The sequence below is a fragment of the Uloborus diversus genome, chromosome 7 (assembly GCF_026930045.1).
Source record: "Uloborus diversus isolate 005 chromosome 7, Udiv.v.3.1, whole genome shotgun sequence".
Taxonomy (NCBI): Eukaryota; Metazoa; Arthropoda; class Arachnida; order Araneae; family Uloboridae; genus Uloborus; species Uloborus diversus.
The window spans coordinates 123,602,738-123,626,494 of NC_072737.1; the positions used below are offsets into that span (position 1 = coordinate 123,602,738).

Here is a 23,757-nt window from a genome sequence, read left to right on the forward strand (position 1 = left end):
TTATTGGTAAGTTTAATGTGATTCAATAGTTTACTCTCTAAATATCACCAACAGTGGCCAAATTAAAACCAGAATTTAAAAAAAAATTGCCAAATTTGTAGCTAAGTTGGCGGCAAAACTTTGCTACCAAAAGACTGGCGATATATCGCCAAGTGTCCGCCGAATTGTTACACCACTTGAGTTTACATCGAAATTAACAATGATTTCCCCCCAAAAAAGGGGCAAAAAAACCCCTTAAAAACATCCTAATGCAACCAAAAAGGAAGGTGCACAATTAAACCCCACTAGGAGTCTACGTACCAAATTTCAACTTTCTAGGACATACCGTTCTTGAGTTATGCGACATACATACGCATATCCGCACATACATACATACGTACATACAGACGTCACGAGAAAACTCGTTGTAACTAACTCGGGAATCGTCAAAATGGATATTTCGCGTGTCTACACGTTCTTAGGCACTTATCCATGTGTGGCCGAGTCGAAAAAAAAAACTCAACATTCATTCGGTTGTGAGCAAAATGGAAATTAAGGTCGATTTTTAAGTGAGAATGTTTTCGCGAATACACTACTTCCTTTTTTGTAAAAGGAAGCAGAAATGCAAGCAGTTAATTTTTGTACATTTTAATGTAAAGTTCAAAAAAATGACAATGCATCACAGATAAATTTGTTTTATTGTCAAAAAACTTTTTTGTCACCACAGGATACATTTATGTTTTGGGTTCATTGGAGTTCCAGGAATACACTTGAAGGCTCGGGCAAATTCCTTGAAATTTGCTAATGGTACGTTTACTCTGAAAAAGAAAATGCGTACTGAATAAAAATATGAATAGCAAAGGTTAAAATGAAGCTAGAAATGAACATATAACACTATACAGTGCTGGCCAAATTATTAGACTAAAACTGTTTTAAAAGCAAATTCTTCATTGTGTCAAATTACTTAATGTTTACAAATGAGATGTTTACTCAAAATATTTTTAAGGAATATAGTATGGATTACAAAAATACTTCAATAAATAATATGAATTAATGTAAATAAACTTTATAAGCAACACATTAATATTCAGTAGCAATAACTGACTTAAAATTGTTAATATTCAGAAGTATCATTATTATATCTAGTTCAAAAAAGGATGGAAATATTGCAATTCTGAAAAAAAGATTAAAACTGTTAGAGTGGTTCAGAATTTTTTACATTACATATTTTTTCTTGATAGTATATAATTTTTAATTTTTATACAATCTAAGTGGTTATTTTAAATACAATTTCATCAGTTATATTTATTATTAATTAACAACGCTGCAATGAAAATTAGTGATGTATCAGTATTTTCAAATAATAATTTTTCCAATAAATCGTTTTTTTTTTTCTGTTATCTGAAAATGAGCATAAGCTGTAAAACGGTTTTTGTGTTTAATTTAAAAAACGTTGTTTTACCTATCAGGTAATGGTAAATAATTTTTTTTAAAATCAAAATAAGAGTCATAGTGCTAAGTGGCTCAATTAAAGCACATACTTTGATGCCAAAATGAACTCATTGAAGAAAACAAAAATAACGGGAGCGTTACTTTAAATATTTTATGGACAACCTTGACAGCTCATTTATTCGTGAAAAAGATAATTAAAGCTTAAAATTTCAAAACCTCATGTTACAATTCTCGTTTTTCTACAAAGACATATCTTCAAGTTTTTATACATTTAAAAGACTTCTTGAGTTCCGAGACTCTTTTTCTCTACTTTTATTACTTTTATTTTCTTTTTTTTTCCTGAAAATGTATCACTCTTCAGCAATTATGATAATTTTTTTTCCGTTTTTTTTTTCAATTCATTTTCCGTGCTCCTCCACATACTACTGTTGAATATCCTTCTTATCTTAAAGTGGATTTTTAAGGAGGAGAATTGTTAATTCATTTTTAAAAGATGTATAAAGATACCCCTGAAAATAAACCTTTTTCGCCGCCAGTCGCGATGAAAAGGAAGACACTAGACGAGTGTTTGCCGGTGGGGGGGGGGGGGGGAGAGCTGTGTGAGAAAATTTTGTTCTTAGCAAAGCAACATTACGACAGAGAGGAAAACTGCCTCGGGTTGTAAATGCAAATTTTCCATTCTTCATTTTTTTGCATATTTGTCATATAATGTATGTTAGCTTTACTATACAAGCTCGCTTATTTGATTTCCACAGAAAAAAGCCCCTGTCTAGTTCCAACATTTCTCAATAGTTAGTCTTGAATTAAAAACGCGGTTCTTCAAAAATCTCAAAAACTCATTTCCGCAGATACTGCCGTTTACCTTCTCACGGCAGAAAAAGTCATTGTGATTCATTCCTATTGACTGCAGATATTTACAGAAATCAAATATTTTCATCCAGCATCAGTTAACGTTACTAATGACTCCCTATGTATTTAATTCATATCATTTATAAAACTCTGTATTGGGGACATACTTTGTGATTTTATTGGAAATATGTGCTTTAATGTATTGATTTACTTATTAAGTTAAGTTATTTAACAACGGGCCACAGAACCCGGAAAATATTTACATTGTTAAACAGTTAAGTTGATTGAGATTGAAATTATCATGTTGCAGTGCCGTTTCGAGAGGAGGTTAAAAGAGGCAGTACGCTCCAAGACGTGTGGACAACCAGGACGACTATGGGCCAAGAAAATTTATTTTATTTTTTTCAAATCAGGTCTACAATACGTCTCTGTTTTAGCGAATAGACAGTTGTCTAAACAAGTTTTGCTAACAGTGCATTAAAAAAAAAAAAAAAAAAAAAAAAAAAAAACAGTTTATTACACATTTAGTTGAAAGCCGCAAATAAGTACAAACAAAATAATCAGCTTTTCAGAAACCTCAAGTGGGCCCATGAAAAAATCCTATTGTTTCCAATGAAGAGTCGTTGCAAATTGACACAAACGATTTTTATTTCAAGTCTTTGTTTTTCTTTTTCGCATTTATACTTTATCGTGCATGAAGAGCTATTTGGTGGTGAAAGAATATAGCTGCTATATCTACGAGCAATTTTGTGTGCCATGTTTACAGGTAATATACATGACGGCGCTGTTGCAAATCTGAAGTTTAATTTTCATAATGTGTAAAAAAAAAAAAAAAAAAAAAAATCAGTAGCAAAAGCTAGATGTAGGGTATTTTATCGAAAGAGGGGGAGAGAGAGAGAAAGAGAGAGAATTATTGTAAGTCCGTGGATGCGGGTGAAATAGGAAGGTAAATAAAAGAAACTGTAATATCTGATGGTCATCTCTCTTTTTTTTTTGGAAGTTAGTTGAAATGAAGCTTTATTTCACATTAAATTTTAGCATCCATATAAGAGTCTTTAACATCAAACGATTTAACAAAAATAACTAGTGCACTATAGTACAGGTATCATAGCACGAGAAGCCCTGGTTTTAATACTGGGTAGCCTCTATACACTGTAAAAACAATTCAGAAACGTTCCTGGAAAAAAATTGGCAGCTAAGTGCCCAATTTCTGCAAGTAACATATTTATCAAATAAAAACAGGATTGATTTCCGCTAAATTCCAGTAACCTTCCTGACATTATTCAGAAATCTCCCCGGTTAAAGGCAGCCATGTCTCGGAAGCTTCAAAGAAAACTTAGGTAGGTTTATTATAATATCTTGGTACCTTCTAGATTTACCACGAAAGCTCCTATAGCAGTATTGCACACATGGCCAAAGCTAAGACAGAATTGCAAGTAAGTATCAAGAATCTAACTCGCCGGCACTTCTTGCAAAGCTACGGATCCAGAGACTTATCCACTCTCATTGGGAATTTATTCAATCCGGGCCGTATTAAGACTGAAGCCGATACACTTAATGAATCCAGTTAATCTTAATTGGTGATGTTCCGGATATCCGTATACGTATCTGCGGATATCCGGGGAAAAATAAAGATCTGTATCCGTATCCGTATCCGTTACTTTTTTGACGGATCTTAAACGGATCTTTTCTATTCTAAAATGTTTTAAATATTTGAATAAAAGACTCTTAAATTCCGTTCATATTGGGTTTTATTCTCTATTTAATTTATAAGGTATCATTTCAGAAGCCAATTTGTCCCCCACCCCACGTTGCAAAAAGGAAGGGGAAATAAGTTTTAAAAGTGTGTATCAGTGTGTCTTTTTGTGGCACCGTAGCTCCTAAGCAGATAAATCGATTAAGATAGTTCATTTTTCGTTCAAAAGGGAAGGTGACTTGATCGAAAGTGCTCTTAGCTTGGCCTCGTTTTTGTAAAACTTTAATTACCGGAGATATTAATTAAAAACCGATTTAACGTTTTTCACAATTATGGTAGTAAAAATTTACCCGTACGTTAAAAATGTTGGCCCTAATTGAAAGAACGAAGTTTTCTGCGTTTGATATTTATTTGAAACTTCCAACTTATATACAGTAGGAGCTATAATCTTGTTAAGTAAATTTTAAATGCAATTTTAAGCCTTTATACGCGTGATTGGTAGCGATTTCATAGTCGGAAGATAAGGAGAAAAAGCTCAATGATTTAAAATTTTTACCTGCTGTCAGTTCATATTTCTTTTCAAATGTGCGTTCTGACCCGCGAAATTCATCTTAATATGAGGTCGGCTGTCTGGGACATGTTTTGTTTTTTTAATTTTTAATTTAATATTAGTTTTTGTTATTGATTTGTGGTTTCTGTTATTCTTCCTTTTTTTTCTCGGTATCCTTTAAAAAAAATTAGACTAAATTCTGTATTTACTGTTTGTAAAGGTGTTCCCGGCTCTGTATTTTGTCGGTCGGAGAAGTTCTGTGGAATGGGTCAGCACTGCATTTATGCTGAAATAAAATGGGAAAATTATTTCAAGCCTGTCCAGTAGCAGTTTCACACTCTTGCTCCTGTATCCTACATCAACCGAGTAAGCTAGAAATAATTTTTCACATTCCATTTAAGCATTAATGCAGCGCTGACCCATTCCTTCCAACTCTCCCTCAATTTTAACGGAAATTTCTTTAAAGAGTAAATCATAGTCTTGATTATATTTTTGCCGCAGTTGACATTTTTTGAAGAAACTGCCATTATTCTGACGGGAATACCTTCCGTAACAAATTTTACACTTGGATAGTTGAATTAGGTTTAAAAAAATGAGATCCGTATCCGTATCCGCGGATCTTGACACTAACGATCCGTATCCGCGGATATACTTTTTTAACGATCCGACACATCACTAATCTTAGTGAACACAGTTAATCTTTAAACTGGTAGCTAAAAATATTTTTCACAACAGTTAGAAGTCCGCATTCGTGCAACTTGTAGCAGTTCAGGAAACTTTTTGACGAAAATACTTGATTTTTCCAGGAAGTGAACAAAAACCTGTTTAATCCCGAAACGTTCCACGGAAATAGTAACGTTTCGGATTTTTTTTTACAGTGCAGATAATTATCCACTCTCATTGGGAGTTTAGTCAATCCGGACAAGCCGTTATAAGACAGAAGCCGATACACTTAATGAATACACTCAGTTAATCTTTAAACTGGTAGCTAAAACTATTTTTCATAACAGATGTCCGCACTCGAGCAAATTGTAGTATTTCAGAAAACTTTTTTGACAAAGATACTTGATTTTTCAGGAGGTGGATGAAAACCTGTGTAATCGTGAAACGTTCAACGACATTATCAGTAACGTTTCGGATTTTTTTACAGCTTATTGAGAGCACCCCTAGCTCCTATTACTTTTAGTAAACCACTGTCTAGTATGTCTATGCAGCATCAAATTTTGTCATTAAGTTAATCACTCTTACGTGAAATGTTTCGATTCGATTGACTTCATCAAATTATTGAGGTTGTTAAATAATAAATTAAGGTTGGGCGGCGTTTGATTTATGGAGTTAGATTATCAGAAACTGGCAACTAATTGGACTCGAGGTTCTTCCACCCAACAAGAAAATGCTCTTGTGCAATATTTTGTGCCCAATAATTTAGCTCAGATTTAACTATAATTAACGACGCATCATCAGTAACCAAAATATATTATATGGTGGTTACTCTGAATAGTAGGTATTATTTATTTTTGCTAAAAATGATGTATGCTGATAAATATCTAAATATGTTTGTTGACTGTTAGTATTATCTTCCAACACAAACCATTAACTAGACTAATTAAACTTAAAGTAAGAAATAACAAAGTAATGAGCAAAGTAATAAGCAAAAAGTAATGAGCTTATGGATGAAAAGCATCCATGAGCTCATTACTTTTTGCATAGAAAAAGGCGTTCTGTGTAACGCCGAAACATGTGTCTGTAGTATAATCTGCAATTTGTGCTTTTTGACACTGTTATTTTTTACTTTAGCTTTCAGCACAAAGGTTTATCTTAGTTAAATTAATTAAAATTAATAGGTTTTATTTTATTTAAATTTAGTTTTAGCATTCTTGAACAGTTTTATAGAATCTAACCTGCTGATATATTCCAAGTTTTTCTTGTAAGCACTGCTTACTTTTCACGAGAGCTCACGGGAGCTCAGCCCTGATGTTCTTTTGAGTTTTTATGCAATTTTTAAAGCAATTTATGGAATTCGGGCAGTTTATGTGTAAAAAAAGAGCTAAAGACTCTACAGTAGGGTGGTTCAAAAATACATGCAAAAAAAAAAAAAAAAAAAATTCTCCGAGATAACGGTCCACCCCTCAATATTTTTAGACTTGTGGATAGTAATATACTCGACGAATTTTAGTTTCCTATTTCAACTGAAAGAGGGGGCTCAACCCCCTCCCCCAAACTTCAAGCGTATGGGGAGGAGAGTAAAAAAAATACATTGAACTGAAAAAACAATGCTACATTTTATAATATACACTAGTAATATGCATATACATTGCAATAAAATAATTATTTACAACTAAAACAGCTGAGGAAATTAAATGTTTCTAAATGTTTTTTTTAGTACTACGGCTAATGTTAATTTAAGGGGTCATTGAGCACCCTCTTAAAATTTGAGTAAGATGCTAAAACTTTTGCAACATAATACTATTATTAAGCCTAAAAAAAATAGGGGGTGACCTGAACTTTAGCTCGAAAAAACAAATTTGAACCACCCTACTCTACAGCATCCACGATTTTTATGACTGAAATTGAGCAATTTCCGTAAAAGACATCATCGCCCTTTTATAATAATGAAGTTTTTTCTTCAGAATGAAAAAAAAAAAAACGAGCTGATGTGTGCAACACATGACTTCCTTTTACTCCAGTTTAATGCCATTTTCTTATTATTGGCAGTTTTAATATGATTCAATAGTTTACTCTCAAAATATCACCAACAGTGACCAAATTGAAACCAGATCAAAAAACAAAAAACAAAAATCACCAACTTTGTCGCCAAGTTGGCAACAAAACTTGGCGACCAAAAAGACTGGCGATATATCGGCAAGTGTTCGCCAAATTATAACACCACTTGAGTTTACATCGAAATTAACAATGATTTCCCCCCAAAAAGGGGCAAAAGACCCCCTTTGGAGCGTCCGAATGCAACCTAAAAGGAAGGTGCACAACTAGACCCCTCTAGGAATCTACATACCAAATTTCAACTTTCTAGGACATTCCGTTCTTGAGCTATGCGACATACATACACACATACACACATACGCACATACATACGTACATACAGACGTCACGAGAAAACTTGTTGTAATTAACTCGGGGATTATCTAAATGGATATTTCGGGTGTCTGTACGTTCCTAGGCACATATCCACGTGTAGTCGAGTTGAAAAAAGAACTCAACATTCATTTGGGGGTGAGCAAAATGGAAATTAAGGCTGATTTTTCGGTGAAAATTTTTTCGCGAATACAATACTTCCTTTTTTGTAAAAGGAAGTTAAAAGAAAAATCAGCCTTATTTACCTGCTTCTAACTTGATGTTGAAAAAAAAATGCAAACACTTTAGTTAGAAATCTCTTTAGAAAGAATTTATAAATAACTGTCCTGTTTCTAAACATTCATTTACTATTTCATTTTTTCCAAAAAAAAAAAAAAATTTTTTCAAAAAGAAATAAGTAAAATAACGATGTTGTCTTCAAGAGATTTAAACTGTTTGCTTTTAGTGGGAGTTTGTCATCTCTCGTTTTCAAATATAATAACAACGGACTCACGAACTTTTTAATAGATTCTGTCAACCATTAGTTTCACAGCAGGGGAGTGAAGCGTACGTCATCTGTCTTTATGCACTGATGCTTCGTCCATTTATCTTCATTTCTTACTCCAAAAATTTTTTTCAAAGAAGTTCTTCATCACTTCCTTTCTTATATACGAGAAATCTAATCCTTTATTTCGTTGTAATCTTTCATTAATCAATTGTGTAGTTCGATGTAACATATAGAACTTTAATTTGTTGCTCGTCGGTGAAGTGTGGAAAAAAAATAAGAAATTATGGCCTTTGAATACACTTGATTCTAAACTATCTTAAGACCATTTGCTTAAAAATGTTTAATTTAGGAACTGTTGATAAAAAGTTGCCCTCTAAGAAATGAATCGCTCAATTTTCGAGAATTCTTTAATCGTGGGACAAACTTCGTCATTTAATAAAACTCTTTTTTCGCCGGGTCAGAAAATCATGCTCAAATCTCACGAAATTTTTGTCAGTTTGAGCCTAAATTTATTCGGAGATTTTTTCACGTAGATATTTTGTCAAATGCGACGGAAAACACGTGAGATTTAGAGATACGTTTTTAAATGACATACATAAAGAAATAAAAGGCTGTCCACGAATGATATCACGCTGTGAGGGGGAAGGGGGATTATAAAATTGAGACATTTAGGGGGAAATGAAGAAGTGAGGTTGCAACAAGAACTTTGACTTCACGCCCTTATTGTAATGACAATGGGTTAATTAAAACTAGCATGACATGTGACAAAGCAGGTGAAGAGGGTTAAGTGCGAAACTTAATAAAGGGGAAGGGGTAAGGTAAAGTGCGAAACTTTGTGACAAATTGAGTCATAAATGGGGGGAAAATGTGCTTTCATTTATCGACAGACCTTAGTCAGATTATAACTTATTTTTTGTTAAACCGTTGTCTATCTTTAGTACAAAGAAGGGTCATAATGGTAATACCTTAATTTGTTTGGGCTGTGGTTGTCTAACACTTTCATCCATGCTGCATATTCAGCTGTGATGTTACCACACCATACCTAGAAGTATTAAAAATAGGTATAAAATCATTTAAAAAAACTGTATGTAAAAATAATTTTTTTTTCGTTTTGAACAATTTTTATAGCGTCCGATTTTTATTTTTTATTTTCGTAATGATTTTCTTTTATTTGTTTCATTTAAAATTTTAACTAATGATCGCATAATGCCTTTTACATCGACATTTGAAGGTTAAGTTGTAATTTGTATTTTTACTTTTTAACAATATTTTTTTATGGAAAAAATATGTAATCATAACTCGCTTATTTTTTTTTAAAGAGTGAATATGATCAGACATTTTTTTTTTCAAAATAAAAATAAAAATAATTTTTTTTTTTGAATACAAATTTTCAAATGATGTTTCCAGATCCCTAAGGCATCGTTTTCGAAATTAAACTAGTCATTCTGTAAAAACTTTTCAAACGTTTTTAGTTTCGACTGTAATCGAAACTGTCTGGAAATACTTTAACTCTGTCGATTCAGCGATACACGACTTTACTATTACTTCCCAGGAAAACGGTATTTACAAAGCTGAGAACTCACTAAACTTTATACCAAGAAAGAACTGATTGTATGCGTTGTTTGTTTAAAAATAAATGTCAAACTAAATCTTTTATCAGGTAAAAATTTTGGGGTCACAGTGTGTTTATGAAGTATTTCACTGATAAAAAAAATCATTTAGAAAACCTACTTCAGATTTAAATATAATTATTTTTTTAAAAACTTTGTCCTCATCTGAAAATATTTTTCCATAACGTTCTTAACTTCTACATGGTCTCTTTTCGTAGTTCTGAGCAGATTTAGACAATTTTCAACTTCGCGCCATTCAATAACACAGCCAGAATTAACCTTCTGGAGGTAAGGAGTTTGATCGTGACAGTCCTTAGATAAACTGTCACATTATAATTGGTAATGCACGTAAAAACCAAAAGTTTCCGGAGATTTTACCCTCGAAGCCCCCCTTAAAGTGCTCCTGGGAGTTTTTTCTTCCGTAGAAGCCATTTTCAGTTTTCGGTGTTACATAGACAAATGCGTCTTTAGCTAAATTTGTAGTTTCTAGAAAATCGCTCGTCAAGGTACAGTAAAACTGTAAAGTTGACCACCCTTGTAAGTTGACCACCTGTCTATGTTGACCGCTTTTGTCAGGAACGGAATTAGTCCTATCTCATATAATGAAGGAAAACCTCTGTAACTTGACCACCTCTCTATCTTGACCACTAATGTTCGCCAAATTTGGTTAGGAGTATTCTAAAAAACCCTTTGTAAGTTAGACCACTTGGTTTATTTTTTTAAACTTTCTGCAGCAAATTATTTTATTTTGTTATTTATTTATTTATTTATTATTATTATTTCTGTTTTTTTTATTGATAGCTTTCCAAAAATGTTTTTAACGCTTTGATGAGAGACTACCATTTTACTAACTAAACAGCAGCATAAAGCTTATGCTGCTCTTTATTCTCCAAACTTGTTTTCCATTTGTTGTTCTATTTGAGATAGCTTTTTGTACTCTGTTCAATGAAAATAGGTGTCAGTAGAAAAGTTCAAAGTCTTTTCTTTCAGTTGCAATATGTTGTGGCAACACAGAAATTGTGCTAAAAAGAGCAGGTTCGGATCTATACATTTTGGGCCCCCCTGCAACAAAATATGTAGGGCCCCTCCCTTGTGGCCAGCAGTGTCTATTTGTAAAGTGAACAAGTCTTAGTGCTAGTTTTTTTCTAAGAACCTTTAAGGACGCCGGTCCCTTGCTCTGCGGTTATGCAGATGTGGGTTACATGTTTTTTGTGCAAGTAGATTGAGAGATAGGACATTTTAATTTTGCCTTTATGAACTGGGAGAGTCGCACTTATTGCTCTTTGTGCTATAAGTTGAACAAAACAGGCTTGAAAAAGAAAGTTAGTTGAACTTGAGATTAATAACAAGCATGAAATATTATATTAAAATTAATTGAAAATGGAGAAAGCCAGAGAAAATTAGCCGGCACACATGGAATTTCTAAAACTACAGTGTCGAATATAGTTAAAAACAAGGAAAAAATAACAAAATTATTTCAATAGTATTTTAAATTATTGCTTCACTTTCAATAATGTTAAACAATGAAAGTGAATTGAATGGAAAGAATAAGGGTGAATTACTCAGAAAATGAATACATGATGCTAGAAATGACAAAAAATTAAAAAAAAAAATCATTACCGCTCTTTATAAGTTGACCACTTGTCTATGTTGACCACCAAAGTTCTGCACCGCGAGTGGTCAACTTACACAGGTTTCACTGTATGACGCGTGACAATTGCTTCGACATTTGAACAAATCAATTGCCTGTTTGGAGATAATTTGATTGTTTAAATTTTAACCTTATCTCCAGTGGATTAACCCTAAATTCCAGTAGATAACGTTCATTACTGACCACTTTTTTGTTTCTTCATTCCCCTGAAATGACAGCCTTACCAGTAAAACAGTTAAGTTACCAGATCCGGGTCAGCCTCGTCAAAGTAGAGCATTTCCCTGTATATCAAACATTAGCAAAAAATATTACCAAAGTAGCTGCGTCGCTTTTCACGGTCTACCTCGAAAATAAAAGTTGTCATGTGACGTTTGTTCAACACTCAGGCTTGAAAAAAAAAAAAAAATAATAATAACCGTAACATTTTGCAGCAGATTACGGAAAAATAACCAAAAAGGAAACATTTTAAACCCCCCGATTACAGGAAAAGCCTTTGAAACAAAAGCAAGAGTTCTACTTGTTTATATTCGAGAAATGAAAATGGCAACAGATCTTTTGTTTCAGTGATTTTTCTTCACCCGCAATAAATTTTAATAAAAGCATTGTTGCGGAAAGTTAAGATAAAGCACTGAATAATAATTTGAATAGGGGAAAGAAAGCCTTTGAAAAATAGGGATTTTATGTCGAAATCTAAGTGTCATAATTAATAGTTTTTAATTGATAACTCCGCTAATTATAATTGGAGGATTATGTTGAACAGCCAAACATAGAGACAGGAGATTGCGAATCCATTGATACCTAGTTCGATGGTCAGTTCACTGTCGTTCGGGAGAAGTAACTCGGACATAGATGACTACATAGATACATAGATGACTACATAGATACATGCGCTAAGTTTTTAATTATATAAAATTATCATGCCGTAACGCGAGTTTCATTGTTGGTCAGCGTTACTCGATCAATGAATTCACTGTTATATACACTCAAGAACATTGAAAATAGCTCCCCAAGAAAGAAGAAAGGAACAATCGCGGCTTTTTGCACATAAGAAGAGTGACATCTGATATGCAAATGATCCAAGTTTGTGTCAATGGGCATGACCGTTTACCCTACAGTATTGGTGCAATGGGGAAAAAGGTGCTATAAACCAGTGCATAATTTAAGACTTATTATGGTTACGATTACATCTCGATTGTCGGAGAGCCTTAATGACTGAAGGATGCCAGGTCGGTGAGTTAAAAAACGTTTCTCACAGTTAAGCGAGTTTGAGAGAGATTTGATCATCGGCATGAAAATTGCAGTCTGGTCTACGAGCCTCGTTGCTGTCCATGTGGACCGTTCGGAGTGTTCCGTTAGAAACTGTTGTAGGCAGTGGACACGAGATGGTACCCACTTTCAAAAAACCTGGTTTGGAGTGACCAGGAAGTCGACGAGGAGAGAGGATCGAAGGACCGTGTGGCAAGCGATCATGGATCCCACAGTGACTCGTTTCACCATACAAGCAGACGTAGAGGCAGCAGTTGTTCCTCGATCAATTTCCAGACGTCTTGCGCAGTGAATCTGCAGTACAAGCGCCTTTTCAGGTACTCCCTTTAGCACATAAACATAGGCAACTCCGTCTACAATGATGCAAGTCAGAGCGATGTGGGTATTCACTGACTGGCAAAAGGTGGTGTTCAGTTATGAATCCCGATTCGTTTTAGGGTCAGATGATAACCGCGTACGGGTGGGGAAGCGCTTTGGAGACAGGTACCATTCAACCCATTCTATCGCACGACACACTGCCAGAACAGCGAGAATAATGATTTGGGAGGCCATAGCCTATGATAGCTGGTCCACTCTAGCTGTAGTACGCGAAACCTTAACGGGCCAGCGTTACGTTAATGACGTTCTGCAACCACATATAGGACCGTTCCTAAATGGTCTCCCAGGAGCAGTTTTCCAGCAAAATATTGCTCGCCCGCATACAGCTAGAGTTGTCTAAGACTGCTTACGTCCTTTTGAGACTCTTCCATGGCCAGCTGCTCCCCCGACTTGTCCCGTATAGAGCATGTATGGGATCAGGTAAAACATCTGATGCCGCCGTGCTTCTTTGTGCAAGATTTAGACGTGGCTGCTCAAAATTTGGGGGTCAATCTGCCTCAGGACAACATCAGACGTTTAATTAGCTCAATGCCGGTTCGTATTGCAGCATGTATTGCAGCAAAAGGGGGTACAACGCTCTATTGAAGTAGCACTGTATTTATCTAATTTCTTAGCCTGTATCTGTTTAATTGCATGGACTTTCGGATCAAGTGTATCTCTCACCCATATTATTATATATATTAAATTTCACTTCAATCCAATGCTTACTTTTTGGGGCGCTATTTTCAATATTCTTGAGTGTATGTGATGGTGGAGAAAACAAAATGACTAAAGAAATATCTATAAACTTAAATAGCTTTTCATCAAATTAATTTTCTTTATCTTTACTAGATTTCATGAACACAATGTATCTCACATTTCAAACTATGTGTGCATTCCTAAAAATGAGGAGGGAGAGGGGCTGTGTTTTTCATATCGTAGTTTGGTAAGTGGAAATTGTATTCCCCTACGTGGCTACACTATTTTAAAAAACCCTGAAATTTTATGTTAAAAGTTACAGGCATCCATGTTGTCAGTAACTTTTACCGTAAAATCCTATTTTACTGCAAAATTTTAAGGTGGAATAAACGAGAGTAAAAAAACGCAACAAACGAGCAGCAGGGTCGAACTCGATACCATCATATTGGCAGGCGGCATTACTGACCACCGTTCTACCTGTGGCACATAGAGTGAGGGGAAGTACGATGTAACTGCACTTCCCCTCACTCATACTCACTCATACTCACTTCATACTCTTCGCACTGGAAGTCACTTAGTGTATCAATTGGCGCTGCAATCGTTTATTTTTTTCGGTATAAATTACTGTAAATTTTTTCTTTACTGTAAATACTCCATTTTAATATTTAAAATAAAAGATTCCTGAAATTGTAACAGTGTAATTGGAGAAAGGAGAATACATACGGAAGCATATCCAAGAAAAAAGAGTTGTTCTGGGCTCGCTGAAAGTCCAGGTAATCTTTTGCGGTTACCAACGTACTCATCAGATAAAGCCAGGTGCAATTTAAAGGCCTGAAAAAAAAAAAAAAACGGATAATGCGCCCGCCACATTCATTCCTTGTATGCCTGCTAGATGATCCATATTTTTAACAACTAAAAAACAATGAAGGTTTGCATTTATGTACACGCGTTGAAAATAATCCTTCTTAAATGCAAAACGTCTTAATGCATTTTTAGAAGGTTTATACATTTCTTCAGGTCTTTTCTTCTCCTGAAAATGTTATTAAAGAAGTCAGAAACGTTCCTGGAAAATAAGGCGCAGCTTGCTCAGTAAGCTTCCTGAATTTGACATGGAATTTTTCCGAAGAATTCAAAAACCTCCCCTATAAAAACCAGTCTCGTTTCTGAAATAATTCGAAAATCTGTCAAGAAAACTTACACTTTCTCATGTACCAAAGTATTTCCGTAAGCAAATAACCGAAGCTATTGCATAATTGACAGAAAATACCTTATCCCTTATTTGTCTGCAAAACTTCAGTACTAGGGTTTCCAATCCCGAAATCCCGATCCCGAATCTCGCGGGATCCCGCAGGATATTTAACGGGATTGATCCCGCGGGAATTTGCTCCTAAATATGAAGGTGAATGAGAAGTCTGTATTTATGCAACTTGGAGCAATTGAGGACACTTTTTCAAAAAATGTTTGATTTTCACAAAAAACTAGTAGAAGCTCGTGAAATCCTTGAACTTGCGCGGAAAAAATCTCTGACGCTTCGGAACTTTCTCAGTATAGTAAACCACAAAGAAAAACTCTTTCTAATTCAAGCATGTTCGTGCTGTTGTTGGTACCTGAAATCTAAAAATTAAAGCAACAAAATCAGAAGTTATCGCGGAAAACAAAACATAAAAGTTCTTTACAGTGTGGACAGGAAATTTTAAGTACTTAAACCGCCAAGGTTGGTGGCAAACAAATCTTATTTTGGAATTGTGATTTAGTTTTTAACCCGTTATTCGATTTTCTTGAATTAAATGAGCTGATGTGTGCATCACATGACTTCCTTTTACTCCAATTTAATGTTATTTCCCCATTACTGGCAATTTTAATGTGATTCAACAGTTAACTGTCTAAATATCACCAACAGTGGCCAAATTAAAACAAATTAAAAAACAAAAAAGGAAAAAAAAAGCCAAATTTGTCGCCAAGTTGGCGACAAAACTTGGCGACCAAAAAACTGGCGATATATCGCCAAGTGTACACCAAACTATACCACCACTTGAGTTGACATCGAAATTAACAATGATTTCCCTACAAAAAGAGGCAAAAGACCCCTTTAGAAACACCCGAATGCAACCAAAAGAGGAGGTGCGCAACTAGACCCCACTAGGAGTCTACGTACCAAATTTCAACTTTCTAGGACTTACCGTTCTTGAGTTATGCGACATACATACGCACATACGCATATCCGCGCATACATACATTCGTACATACAGACGTCACGAGAAAATTCGTTGTAATTAACTCGGGAATCGCGTCATTATGGATGTTTCGTGTGTCTATACATTCTTAGGCACTTATCCACGTGTGGTCGAGTCGAAAAAAAAAACCCCTCAATATTCATTCTGGGGTGAGCAAATTGGAAATTAAGCCGATTTTTGATTGAATTTTTTTTTGTGAATACAATATTTCCTTTTTTGTAAAAGGAAGTAAAAAGGAACGTTTTTGACTCCAAAAATAGCGGTTTGGGAAACAGTGTGTACTGAAGCAAAATTTCATTTCAGTTTAGTTATGAACATTTGTATAAAATGTGGTGTCATTTTCAAAATAATATGTAAAGTAATTTTCTAGAAAAAGGAACATGAGTTTTTGAAATCGACTTTTTTAGTTAATTATGTTTGAAAGTAAAATTGTTGGTACATTTTAATACATTCTAGCACCAATAAGAGCGACAATATTTAAATAATGCTTTTTTGCTCAGTAATGGACATATATTGAAAGATTCATCCGTTACGAAGCAAAAAATATCGTTGAAATATTGCTTCTAGAAATCTTCAACACTTAACTGCTTTACATAGAAGAGGATTGCTTGTTCTGCATACATCGAAATAAGAGTCTAACGTATTTGGAGCATTTGTAGCTTGTTTTAAGCAGTAACTGTTACGTCTATTAAACTAGAATTGCCCAAAATAGGATGACGATATTGTAAATGCTGAAAATAGCATTGATAAAAACTGAAAAGCTTGGCGTAAAAATCCGTATAAATAAAGCTGGGGCGATGAGGATGGAAATAAAAATACAGTACTATTTGAGAATGAAGAAATGATGATGCTGATACGATAAAATAATAACTAAATAAGAAAACAATATGAATAACAAAAGTAGAGCTTTTGAGTACAAAAAAAAAAAAATAGAACTTGTTTGCACATAAACGATGAAGCTGTCTTACTTTAAATGCGTTTCTAATAGCTCCATTATCCGCAATGTTTTCTGCTAAAGTGAATTTGCCGTCAGCCTAAAAAGAAAAGCGAAACTTTGTAATGAGCCTTGTTAAACTAAAATGGTTTCAGCAAAAATGATTGATACAATAGTAAAAAGTAATGATACATAAACGACGTCACTTATATCTTATTATTTGGAACAAGAAGACACAAAAATGCAATAACAAACCCTAAAGACAAAAAAAGAATTTTTCGAAATACATGAAAGCTGCAAAAATTGCTTGAGGATGAAAATTAAAAAAAAAAAAAAAAAACTTAGAATATAAAGTAGATTAGTTATTATTATTACATTGCAACCTCGTTTACCTAGACTAATTGGTGCCAAAAGCAATACGGAGAATCGAAAATTTTGGTAATATCGGTAATAAGCAAAACAAATTAATGTAAAAAATTAACTAAATAAGTGCACTTACCAATGATTACGGTAAAAAACTCTGTTTTGAAGCTGAATTACATACAACTGTTTACAAGACATTCAAACATATAAAAACTTTTACTGAATGAATTGGTTCAATAATTTCTGCTTCAAGAGCGTGTGGTGTTTAAATTGAGCTCGATTAAGTTAACTCTCAGGTTGTAGGGCTGACGCTCCAAGAACAGCATGGTTTTTGTTATAGTATTATCATAATTCATTGAATAGAATCTATGCGAGAAAGGTTTGTTTTAGCAAAATATAGTAAGCCAATGTTTGGAGTTCAGTGGCGTTCTTGCTATCATAATTTTTAAATTTTATTTGTATGAATGCAATTTTTTTTTTTGAAGTTCACAAATTAGTTCCGGAATATTCGAAGTTTCGGATCAACGAGAACTGGATACATGACTGTTATGTATTTATAACATAAATATTGCCTATAAAATATTTTCTGCAAAGAAGCTCATTCCTCGTTATTGAAACGTTTTAAGTTAATTCAATTAAATAGTTTGTCTAAAATGAATAGTACAACAATTATAATTCATATTAATATACATATATAATGATATAGTGTATGAATGTCATCATTATTTTGTATGAATAGCATCAAAAACAATTTATTTTTAATAAGTTTAATAATTAATATTTATCATGGTTAGCGGTTTGTTGTTGCAAAATAACTAAAGCTGGACGAGAAGTTCTGAATAGTAGTTACTGGCTCTACCAGAGTTATAAAAAATGGTAGCCACTTTTGACTTTCGGTAGCTTTAATATATATATTGTTACAAATCCTGTAAATAGTAATTATTGTAGTAACGTAACCTGTAAATAGTTTCCCGTAATGAATATACAACCCCTTTTCATTCGGCTAAAGTATACGAGCCCCTATTTTCTTTTCTTTTCATTGATAAAATTTGATAACGGTCTACGCATTTCGGGAAGCAGAAAGAATGTAGTGGAAAATTCTTCGATGTTTATAAAAGCGTCTTGCGTGATAAAGAGGGGAGTTTCGATTGAGAATTTGTACTAAGAGTGTGTATTAGCTCTGTTTATAGCGAGGCATTTCGCTGTGTTGTTTCGCAAGGCAAAGGATGACGTGGAGAAGTGGTGCCATTCTTGTGACGCCTGTTCTGCTCGTAAAGGACCGAAGAAAAGAAGCAGAGGGAAGCTACATCTGTACAACGTTGGAGCTCCTTTCGAACGAATTGGGATCGACATCCTGGGTCCTCTACCAAGAACTGCTGATGGGAACAAATACATTCTTGTTTCCATCGACTACTTCACCAAATGGCCGGAAGCATATCCCATTCCAGATCAAGAGGCTACCACCGTAGCAGAGACTCTAGTCCAACATTGGATCTCGAGATACGGAACACCTTTGCAGATTCATTCCGATCAAGGGAGGAATTTCATCTCTGCTGTGTTTAAGGGCCTATGTCAAATTCTCGGAATTGAGAAAACTAGGACAACACCACTACACCCACAATCGGACGGCATGGTGGAGAGATTTAACCGCACAATCCTGAATAATCTTTCACTTATGGTCTCCAGAAATCAACAGGATTGGGACAAGAAGCTACCTTTGTTCCTGCTGGCCTACCGCAGTGCTGTCCACGAGACTACCGGATATGCCCCATCTCAGATGCTCTTCGGACGAGAGCTTCGGCTACCTTGTGATCTCGTCTTCGGTCGTCCTCCGGATGCGCCTGCATCGCCTGAGGAGTACATCCAGGATCTCCAGGCCCGGTTGGAAGACGTTCATAACTTCGCACGAGAGCGAATCAACATCGCGGCGGAGAAGATGAAGACCCGATACGACACAAGGTCTTTGCAGTCGCATTGGGATGGACCCTACAAAGTCCTTAACCGACTAAATGACGTCGTAGTGAGGATCCAAAAATCACCTAATGCAAAACCTAGGGTTGTACATTGTGATCGGTTAGCCCCATACTATGGCCATAGTTCATGAGTATTACGTAAACAACAATGGTTGATAACATAAAGGTTGTAGATAATTTTTTTGCTTTTAATGTTTAGTAATATTTCTTGTTATTATTGTGTTTCCTATGCATTATTGGTTATTATTTAATGTGTGTATTTGTGAACATGTGATAGAAGTTTGGCACCCTTTCTGGGGATTGTACTGCCCGGGACGTGCAGTCCTTAGGAAGGGGGCAATGTTACAAATCCTGTAAATAGTAATTATTGTAGTAACGTAACCTGTAAATAGTTTCCCGTAATGAATATACAACCCCTTTTTGTATGGCTTAAGTATACGACCCCCCTATTTCCTTTTTGTTCATTGATAAAATTTGATAACGGTCTACGCATTTCGGGAAGCAGAAAGAATGTTGTGGAAAATTCTTCGATGTTTATAAAAGCGTCTTGCGTGATAAAGAGGGGAGTTTCGATTGAGAATTTGTACTAAGAGTGTGTATTAGCTCTGTTTATAGCGAGGCATTTCGCTGTGTTGTTTTCGTATTTGGAAGTAAATACGTGTGTAAACGTTGAGTTTACGGTGTTGTGTGATAATTGCTTAATTGCTGATGAATAATTTAGCAGTTGTTGACGCTCTTTCCTGTACCTTGTGTAAATAAATCTCCTGTGTTTTTATCAAGAACTGTGTCTTCATTTCAAGAAAGTGGAAGTCGCACCGAATCCGTTACAATATATATATATATATATATATATATATATATATATATATAGACTATTCAGAACTTCTATTCCAGTTTTAGTTATTTTGCAACAACAAACCGCTAACCATGATAAATATTAATTATTAAACTTATTAAAAATAAATTGTATTTGATGCTATTCATACACTACTATATTATTATATATGTATATTAATATGAATATACATATACAATAATATAGTAGGGGAATCCCGGCTAAAGTGGATACCCTGGGCAAAGCGAATTTAGCCTATTACTCCCAAATAATTAGTTGGCCGGCTGCCGCGTTGTCATAGAAAAGGTCGTCTGTTGCTGCTCTGTTTGGGGCAAACACGTCGGGACGAGTTCCCCTCACGCGACGCCAGTGAGCGAACAAAATATGTTTTGGGGAAAATAATATTAGTTAACAGAGGTTACTGTTTCATTTATAACTTTAATACTATTTGTGACATGTTCTTTGGTATGAGTAGGATTTGATGTACGATTATGTAGCTTTCAACTATCCGTAGACGACTAGTTTAGATGCTCTGGTTTGTCAGTAATTTTTAGCAACCTCAAAAATGTGCCTGAAGGGCAAAGCGGATTGGGCAAGGTGAATACCATATTCACTTTGCCCGGTCATAACAAGTCACTTCATCCGAACCTGGAAGTTCCTCAATTTTAAGATCCCAAGACAATACTACCATTGAAGACCGTCCTTATACTTCCATAGGATCTGAAACAACAGAATAAATCCAAGGTAATGATGTTCCCGCCGCTTCACTTAAACCTGGATGTTCTACGAAGTGCTACAGTCATTTAGTTTTACTACCTATTCCTCAGCCAGTTAAAGCAATAACAACACGTAAACAAAAACTACAAATATCTACACTCCAGGCAAGTACTCCAGTAAAGGACAGTCAGAGACAAAAATTTGAAAAATCCAAAAAGACTGTCATGAAGTACCTAGATGAAGTTTCGACTAAAGCTTCTCAGAAGACTATTAAAAAGACCAAGTACCAAAAAGACTAATCAAAAATCCCTGCTACAAAACATAGGACTGCATAAGAGAATGATCAGAATAAGGAAGTATAGAAATTTGATGATGTAAGGTGATTTTTTCTGTGATAAAATGTTTATTGAAGAAGATGATCAGCCAATGGAAAACAGAATACAATGTGTTTGTAGTCTGTGGTGTCATGAAGAGTGTTCAGCATTCGAATATCGTAATGATTTTGTTTGTGATAACTGCAATAATTAGTATTGTAGAAGAAAAATGCTTTTTTTTTCTTTTTTATATGTTCCTAAATTTTAGATATTGACTTTTTTTTAAAAATTTCTTTGCTTGTTACAATAATTACTGCAATAATTAGTATTGTAGAAAAATACTTTTTATTATGAGCCTTTAATTTTCAATGCTTATTTTATTCTTAAGTTTAGTTTCTTTGTTTGTAATAACAACAATATTTAGCACTGCAGCAAAAAAATGTTTTTAAATATGTTTCTTTTATTTTCGGCGCTTATTTTATTTTTAAATTTAATTTCTTTGTTTGCAATAACTACAATAATTACTGTAGCAAAAAAATGTTTTTCGGGTATGTTCTTTTCATTTTCGATGGTTATTTTATTTTTAATGTTTAGTTTCATGACAAATAATGTTGCAGTTCGCTTTGCCCTAGTAACGAATCCACTTTATCCGGGGTGTTGGGCAAAGTGGATATTTATGCCATCGTTGAAAACTGGCCTTATATCTAATAGTGTAATTAATATTAAGGACAACTGTTATTGCATTACGCAAATTCATTACATGAAGACTGATTATAAACATTCGTTTCAATTTCTAAAGTTATAACTAAACGACAATAATCAAGAAAAGCTTAAGGTATTCACGTTGCCCGGGTTTCCCATATATATATATATATATATATATATATATATATTATATATATATATATATATATATATATATATATATATATATATATATATATATATATATATATATATATATATATATATATATATATATATATATATATATATATATATATATATATATATATATATATATATATATATATATATATATATATATATATTTATATATATATATATATATATATATATATATATATATATATATATATGTATATATATATATATATGTATATATATACAACTTTGCATAATTGTTAAAGTAAATATTCAGCTTGTTCTATTTAAATGTTTATTTAAAATGCAAATTCTAAAAATGAAATAAATGCATGTAAAATATTCATATTTAATTCTTTCACGCAAAAAAAAAAAAACCGCATTTCATTCTACGGCCAGTAATATTTTTATTTAAGTATTGTCTGCTGTCAAAATTATCTTCATGCTCGGTAAAAATGAATCTAGAAAATAAAACATTATAAAAAACACATTCTTTGAATATAAGAAACGGAAAATTGTTATGGATTACAGTTTTAACTGTCCGGAATTTAAAAAATGGTATCTTTTAGAAGGTAGATTCTGTTAGATTTGTATTAAAAAAATAAAGCGAAACAGCTAAGTCCAAAGAAAGCAGATGTTTTCAATATTATTTAATGATACTTTGAGCACGTTTTACTAAGCTATTTTTGTCGTATCTGTGCAGATACCCCTAAAAATGCCTAGTAATTGTCACTTACGGTGAAAATAGCTTAGTATATGAAAAGGTTTTGAAAAGAAAATTTGTCGTAACTACATTTATTAATTTTAAATTAACATTTTTACAGAAATACTCTCTTACAGTTTTTAGATAAGTTATTTACGAAACAACTACCGCAAGTTGAGCATTTAATTAAGTCATAAATCAAAGAAATGAGTTGTAAAACTTTAATCGTCAATTTCTCATTTTGAGCTCTACTGCAGATACCACATCTGTGCTTAGCGCGGCAGAATTGGGTAGTTTACCTTTTAGGCCTTCTACCATTAGACATTGCTAATTTAGTAGCACGAGAACCGGACCCACAAGCCAGCGATTATGAATATGTTAAAAAGATCTTATTAAAGCGATTTAAACTTTCACCAGAGCAATTTAGGCAGAATTTCTTCACTCATAAAAAGAAGCAAATGCGTCTTGACGTGATTACGCTTATGAATTGAACAACTTTCTTGAAGAATGGATTAAGGGATTAGACATCGACAACTTTGAAGAATTAAAAGACCTTTTTGTTGCTGATCAAATTAAGAGAAGAATACCGTTTGAAACTAGAGATCATTTTGTTGAGGAATTGCCGAAATTAAATAAAGTAACCGATTTAGTAAGTAAACTAGATGAGTATGAGACTGCAAGATTTCACCTTAAAAATCTGACTTCAAAAGATCCAAAATCCTATGAAATTCAAAATAATTTGAAATATGAAGGTAAACCCAAACCATCGTCAGCTCGTTCGCAAGCAAGCTCTTCAAACCAGCACATCAAATGTTTTGGTTGCAATGCTATGGGTCACAAAATTTCTCAGTGTCCTAACAAAGCAAGGGGAATTAAGCGCCAAAAATGTAATGAATATGGTCATCGGAAATATGAATGTAATAAAAATGTTAATATCAATGATGTAAATAAACCTTCAATTAATACATGTAGTAATAGTAATGAGAAATTGTTCAAAAATATTCAAATTATGGATAAATTTGTAAATGCAATTTTTGACACCGGATCAGACTTGTCAATTGCCAAATCCGATTTTTATGAGCATCTCGGAAAGCCAGAATTAATACCTTG

At 33.8% G+C, this 23,757-nt stretch overlaps 1 protein-coding gene across 1 annotated transcript; it reads right to left on the bottom strand.

The window, feature by feature from the left end:
* Nucleotides 1–697: 697 nt before the first annotated feature.
* Nucleotides 698–22,965, bottom strand: LOC129226867 (neprilysin-1-like). The gene is made up of 5 exons (XM_054861497.1): nucleotides 22,909–22,965; nucleotides 16,892–16,957; nucleotides 14,413–14,520; nucleotides 9,072–9,148; nucleotides 698–797 (listed from the first exon to the last, which is right to left on the bottom strand). Exons 1-5 carry the CDS (start codon nucleotides 22,963–22,965, stop codon nucleotides 698–700), a joined length of 408 nt encoding a protein of 135 aa, XP_054717472.1.
* Nucleotides 22,966–23,757: the final 792 nt, after the last annotated feature.